This window comes from Emiliania huxleyi, assembly GCF_000372725.1.
Source record: "Emiliania huxleyi CCMP1516 chromosome Unknown EMIHUscaffold_151, whole genome shotgun sequence".
Lineage (NCBI taxonomy): Eukaryota > Haptophyta > Isochrysidales > Noelaerhabdaceae > Emiliania > Emiliania huxleyi.
In genome coordinates, this window is record NW_005201080.1 from 284,416 (window position 1) to 291,084 (window position 6,669).

At 66.6% G+C, this 6,669-nt stretch overlaps 1 protein-coding gene across 1 annotated transcript; it reads right to left on the bottom strand.

The window, feature by feature from the left end:
- Window positions 1-1,224: 1,224 nt before the first annotated feature.
- On the bottom strand, window positions 1,225-4,634 carry EMIHUDRAFT_228949 (hypothetical protein; the record flags this gene model as incomplete). The annotated part of the gene is made up of 9 exons (XM_005786451.1): window positions 1,225-1,304; window positions 2,378-2,560; window positions 2,899-2,932; window positions 3,123-3,308; window positions 3,456-3,611; window positions 3,764-3,877; window positions 3,953-4,063; window positions 4,142-4,327; window positions 4,539-4,634. The coding sequence occupies 9 exons, from the start codon at window positions 4,632-4,634 to the stop codon at window positions 1,225-1,227; spliced, it is 1,146 nt and encodes a 381-aa protein (XP_005786508.1).
- Between the last annotated feature and the right edge of the window lie 2,035 nt (window positions 4,635-6,669).

Here is a 6,669-nt window from a genome sequence, read left to right on the forward strand (position 1 = left end):
ACAGCGACAGCGACAGCGACAGCGACAGCGACAGCGACAGCGACAGCGAGGCAGCGCCACAGGCACAGCCGTGAGGCAGCCATAGCCCTCGTGAACGAACTTGAGCTTATTCCAGCCATAGTCATCGTCTACGATCCACATGCAGACTGCCGGTGACAGCATGCACCTTGAGAGGTTCAACCCGAGGTGTGTTGCTCAATGCTCTGCGCGTTTGCTTGTGATCGTGATTTCAAGGTCCCAATCCTCGCGGCTGAGGATTGACACCGTTCGCTCGCGTGAGATTTTTGAGCGGCAGATGAACCAGCGCTGGAGCCCATCACGGCACATGCTGGAGGAAGGAGGGCAAGGGTTTTGCAGATTCTCCGACTCACGCCCGCTGCTGCTGAGCGTGCGTGGCTACTGTTGAGAGGGTTTCTCATGTGGCGTCGGGCGTGCGAGTGAGCGGTCTCGCGCGCATGCATCTATATCTTGAGTGTCCTGTCTCTCTCGCTAGTGGCACCACACACTGTCCTGCGGGGGTGCTCATGACAGCAGCAATGACAGCAGCAATGACAGCAGCAATGACAGCAGCAATGACAGCAGCAATGACAGCACAGCAGCAGCAACGACAGCGATGACAGCAGCAATGACAGCAGGAATGACAGCTGCGCAATTACAGCAGCAGTGACAGTTGGACCGTCGGGGATGGTTACGACAGCAGCAACGACAGCAGCAACGACAGCAGCAACGACAGCTGGTGACAGCTGGTGACAGCTGGTGACAGCTGGTGACAGCTGGTGACAGGTAGGTGTCACTGTCGCTGTCGTTTGCTGTATGACAGCTGGCAGCTGTCATGACAGCGGCTAACCGTCATGACAGCGGCTAACCGTCATGACGTGAACTCTCCATAGTCTCTAAGCCACTAACACTGTGTGGAACGCGCTTGCGGATGCGCGCCCCAAAATGTCCGCCTCAAAAGGCCTCGTTCTCGCCCCTTTCCTGTACGCGTGGGTCTCAGAGGACGAATGCGCACCGGACCTTCGAGGACATCAAAGTCGGCTGCACCCTACGGCCATCCCGCCGGCTCTCGAGTGTCGCAGCGCGACGCGCTTCACCCCTCGACCCTCCGCGCTGCGAGTCGATCTGGAGACGACGCTCGGCCACCGCCAACTCCACCCTGACGCGTCGCACATGCGCCGAGTGTCCCCCCCGAGGGTGTCCTTGTATAGTATGCTTGGTTGCGAGTTAAAAAAAGCCCGTTCCGCACCCGCACCCAGCACCAGTACACATGCCGTTCTGGTGCCCCTCGGCTGGCCAGAGGACGACTCACAATGCAAAATCGGAAAGACGTCACGAGGGGCCGTATAAACGGTACCGCAGCGGCCCGGGACACTAACAGTGAATTGCTGCCACTCGCCCGGCCTCCTCCCCCTCGGGGTCGCCCGGAAAGTGGGCTTGCGCACCGGCGCCCCCCCCAGCACGCCGACCCGAGGTGTACCCTCCGGCCACCTGGGCGGGGAGCGGAGTCCGATTTTGGCCCATTGGCTTCATCATGATGGATACGGAGGTGGCCAGCCCTTGGTTGTGCACCTGCGGCGCGAAGAGGAGGTGATCTCGGCGGACGACGGCCGTGCCAAGAGCGGGTGCAGCGCGGAAGAGGGTGCGCAGCGCGTCGCGGCCGCGCGCTTGGGAGCCGGGGGGATGGCCGGAGGGGGTGGGACGCCTGCATGTCCTCGAAGCTCCCACCCGCATACGCAAGCCGAGCCGCGAACGGCGGGGAGGGAGTTTTGGAGGGTCAGCCAAGGACGCGCATGGCGAGTGACAAATAGAGGCGACTTCGCTCTACACCGGTTTGCCATCGTGCAGGACGCCGAAACGCCACCGCGTGCTTCGAACATCCAGGGGTAGATCTCTCTTGTTCGACCCAAGGGATCCAGATGGAATCCTCGTACCTCGATCTCTCCCCGTTTTGCACCATGTAAGCCCGACTCTTATAAGCTAACAGAAGAGAGAGGAGCAGATAGCAGAGGCAGAGGCAACACCGAAAGTACGCGCAACGTCAGTAGGGCCGCGCCGCGTGCGGGTGCTCCTACTGCGGTCCTGGGGGGTAGTTTGCTGCAACTCCCGAGACGCGGGAGGGGCAGCAGACACCTGCGGCGACGCGCACCCGGGAGGGCTCGGGATCGCCGCCGCTCCGACGGGTGCGCCGCCAGGGAGGTGCGGCGCCACACCTGCGCCGGCCCCTCTGCCACGGCAACCTTGCTCACGGCGGCGGCGGAGGCGGAGGCTCGTCGGGCGGAGGCGGCGGCGGAGGGACGTCGGGCGGCGGCGGCGGCGGCGGCGCGTCGGGCGGCGGCGGCGGCGGCGGCCCGCCTGGCGGCGGCGGCGGCGCGCCTACTCGTGACGCGAGAGGCGTGAGGCGGTTCCGCAGGCGGTGGCGCGGCCTCCGCCTTGCTGTCGCGCGCGCCGCCCATCGGAGGCGCGCCCATCGGCGGCCCGCCCGCGCCAGGGTGGTGCGGGTAGCCGGGCGGCTGGCCAGCCATGCCGGGGTGGTGGGGCGGAGGCATGTGGGGAGGGTATCCTGGAGGTGGGCCGGGCGGCGGCATGCCGGGCGGAGGCCGCGGGCCGTACCCCATCCCCGGGTACCCGGGCGGAGGGCCGGGGGGCGGCATCGGCCCGTGCGGGGGCCTGCCCCACCCTGGCATCGGCGGCCGCTGCGGCGGGCCGGGCGGCGGGCCGGGCGGAGGGCGCGGCCCGTGCGGAGGCATCGGCATCCGCGGCCCAGAGGGGTGGCGCGGCGGGCCGCCCGAGAGGCCGCCTTCTGCCTCGGATCGCATCCACGGCGCCGCCGGCTCGGCCTGCGGCGCGGCGGGGCGCGGACCCCCTCCGCCGTCGAGCTCCGCCATGAAGGACGCGTACTCGGCGTCCATGCCGCCGCCGCCGTTCGGCCCGCCTGGCGGCGGAGGCGGCGGCGGACCTCCGGACGGGAAGGAGCCGCCCGCGCCTACGGGGCGCGTGCCGGACACGTCGCGGATGTGTCCACGAGAGGAGCCCGCCGGAAGGGAGCCGCCCGCGCCGCCCGCGCCGCCCGGCCGGTAGAGCGCGCCCTTGGCCGCCGCGTTGCCCCAGTTTGCGACGGGAACCAGAGCGGCGTCCTCCTCCTTGAGGGTGCCTAGCTCGAGGGGAGGGGGGGGCGGGTCGGGAGGGGCGTGGTGGCGGCGCGCTGCCGCCTCGCGCGCGCCGTTGATGATTGCGAGTTCGCGCATCTGCTTCTCCTTTTGCGCAACCGCGTCCTCCGAGTACGGGTTGAGCACGATCTCGACGAGCGCCTGGCGCGAGGGGAAGGGGCGAGAGGTGCGAGAGGGCTCGCTGGCCGAGACGTCTCGGACCTGTCCCCGCTCGACCGTCTCATCGCCGGCCAGTGTCTAGGCAGTGTCCAGGAAGCGTCTCGGAAGTGTCTCGGAAGTGTCCCGGACCTGCCCCCGCTCGACAGTCTCCTCGTCCGGCCCTTCGATGAGCACGTGCATTGGCTCGTCGTCCTCGGGGCCGATCGGCTTGCCGTCGTGCCTGCCGCACCCCTCCTTGATGGCCCCCTTCCCGCGGATCACGATCTTGCACCCAGACTCGCGCTCCTGACCAAGCAGACGCGGGCGGCGGCGTCGGCGGCGGCGGCGGCGGCGCGGGGCCAGGCGCGTCCTTCGGCCGTGCGCGCCATCCGCTTCTGCGCGTTGCCGCGCGGCCCGATGATGGCGCCGAAGAAGTTGTACCCCGGGTACTTGTCCACCGGCACGATCAGCTTCCGCCAGCACCGCTGCGGCACCTTTGGCTTGAGCGACTCGAGCAGCTCGGCGCGCTCGTTGATCAGCTGCTGCCGCCTCCGCGCCTCGCGCGAGTTGACCTGCGAACGGCGAGGTGTGGCCAGGCGTCGGAGCGAGCCGACGGCCCCCACACCCCCAACCGCGCGGCCCTGAACCTGCGCTCCCGACCGGTCAAAGATGGGCTCGGGCGACGGCGACCGTCCGCCTGGCGGGATGTCGCTCACGCCGCAGTCGGGGAGCCGCAGCAGCAGGTCGATCTGGTCAACCTAGGGAGGAGGGAAGAGGCGGAACCGATTCACGGCCTCGCCGCCGGGAAGGGGGCGAGCGGAGGGCGGCGGCGTCACCTTCTCCTTGAGCTTTGGAAGGCTCGCCTGCTGCTCGCTCGACATGTGCTGCAGCGTCGCGAGCGGAAGCCCGAGCTGCACCGCCAGCTGAATCGGGTCCGTCGCCTCGGCGGGCTTGGCGCCCCACCGGCTGCGCTTCTTCGGCGCCTCCGCCGCCGGAGTATCCGCCGCCGCGGGCGCCTCGCTCTTCCCGGCGCCCCACCGGCTTCGCTTTTGGCGCGGCGCGGGCGCGGGCGCCTCAGCCTCCACTGCCGGCGCGGGCGCCATCGCCGGAGCCTCTGCGGGCGCCTCGGCCGGAGCCTCTGCGGGCGCTGCACCCGTCACGGGCTCCGCCGGCGCCTCCGCAGCCGGCGCCGCCACCACCTCTCCCGCCTCGGGCGCCTCGCCCAGCTCAGACATCGTATGACTCCCAAAAATAACACCAGAGGAGCTGGGAAGAGGATATCCTAGCAAGATCCTGCTCGTGCAGGTGGGGACCCTGTCCTTCTCCCATCCCTCGTTTGGTTTGCTGTTTTCTTTCTTTCTTTAAGAGGACCGCCGCAAGCGGCGTGGCGTGGAGCGGTTGAGCATCCCTCCGGGGGCCCCTCTGCGCCGGGTGGGAGGCGTTGTTGGAGGCTAGGACGCAAGCGTCCGTCGCCCTTTTCAAACTCGGGGCCCACTCCGCTAGCGCTACGCTCCGACCCGAATTTGGAGGGCCTAAAAGTTTAAGGTGAGGGTAGAGACGAGGGAGGGAGCAGGACTTTCTTTGCGGAGATCAGCAGGAGGATGTACGAAGAGATTAGGAGCAGCAGGGACCCGAGGGACCATGTGGAAGACGGCTAGTGCTAGTCCCCCATCGGGAGGACGACCCCGGCTAGTCGCCGACCACACCCACAAAGAACCCTGCACAAAGATCGCACGGGCGGGGACCTGTTCCTTTTTACCCACCTCACTCACAGTGGAGAGGTGTCCGTTTTCATTTATTTATTTAAGGCGAGGGTAGGGCAGGACAGGTACATATGCATCCCACGAAAAGAATTCCGAAGGCGATAAATAACGGGAGGGCCCTCAGCGGAGCTGGGAATAGGACCGCCGCAAGCGGCGTGGCGTGGAGCGGTTTGAGCATCCCCCCCGGGGGCTCCGACCCGAATTTGGAGGGCCTGAAAGTTTAAGGTGTTGCGGACAAGGCGGCGGCACGCGCCAAAGCGAGGCGGACAAGGCGGTGGCGGTGGCCTCGGCGGTAGCAGCGGCGTGGCATCAGCAGAAGCGGACAGTAAGGCGGCGGCGTTAGTTAGGCGGCGGCATGCGCGGAAGCAGACAGAGGCGGACAAGCAAGGCAACCGCGTTGTCGGCGGCACGCGTGGAAGCAGAAGCGGTCAACGCTAAGCGATCACACTTCCTAGGCGATGCTGATAGAGTGAAATGCCATTAGCCCTCCCCACTCTCCTTGCAATACTGAGAAGACGGTGATGGGAGCAGGGAGGCGTCTCGGCGGTCTCAGGCCCAGTGAGGTAGTGCGCCTGACTATCCCGGATCCTGCTGAACAAGCTCCTCTTGTAGCTCGATCGGTCACACCGCCATCACCGTCGGGGAGAGGGGCGACGACACTGCTCTGGCTGGCAGCGTGCACCTCGATCCTGTACCGTGTTTGTTATGACCCCCCCCCCCAATGAACACACCAGTGAGGGAGGGCGAGACGATCGGAGGGGTCCCGTACCATGCGGAATCGACCCTATCAAGTGCTCAACTGCTCAAGAACTCGGTCCTAAAAGTACGGACGTCCACCACTTGTGCCTGCTTGTAGCGCGGCTGTCGTGATCATGCCGCCACAGACAGCACTAGTATGGGCGCCGCAGACAGCGTACCCGCGAGGGCGCCGCCCTCAGCGAGCTTGGTACGTGCGGCGCCGCCAGCGAGCAGTCCGCCTTGGCTCATCGCGTACCTTGGCGAAGGCTGCACAGGTAGCACCGCCGTTGGCCGGCAGCTGAAACAGCTGCTCGAAGGCGAACAGTGGTTGTTAGCAGCAAAAGGGATCAAATGGAGACACCTTACTTGATCTGCCCTCCTGCTCTCGAAGGTATTGGTCTGCGCGTGTGGCCCGGCGACCAGGAGCTGCTCTCGGTGACTCCAGGCGTGACACAAAGCCACACACCACACACACACACACACACACACACGCACGCACGCACACATAGGACGCACACACCTACGTTGGGTCTCCAACCTAGCGGGTGCGGTCCCTTCTCTGCCTGACGCGGGCGAGGGATGGCCTAGCCTTGCGCGTACCGAGCATGAGTGCCCTCCACTCCTAGGGAAAAATCCGTTCCTCACGCCAGACAAGGGCGTGGAGACCGCCTTCCTCGAGCTAATGCGCGATGCGCAGGATTCGGGACATTCTGCAGTTGTGCTCAAGGTGAATGCGGAGCAGATGACGCGGCACAGGAGCGCCTTGCAGTATGCGCGGCCGTCAGCAAGCAAAGTGGGACTGAGCACACACCAGCGCGCCCGCAGGCGCACCCTCCGAGCCTTCAACGCGTCTGTTTTTGCGA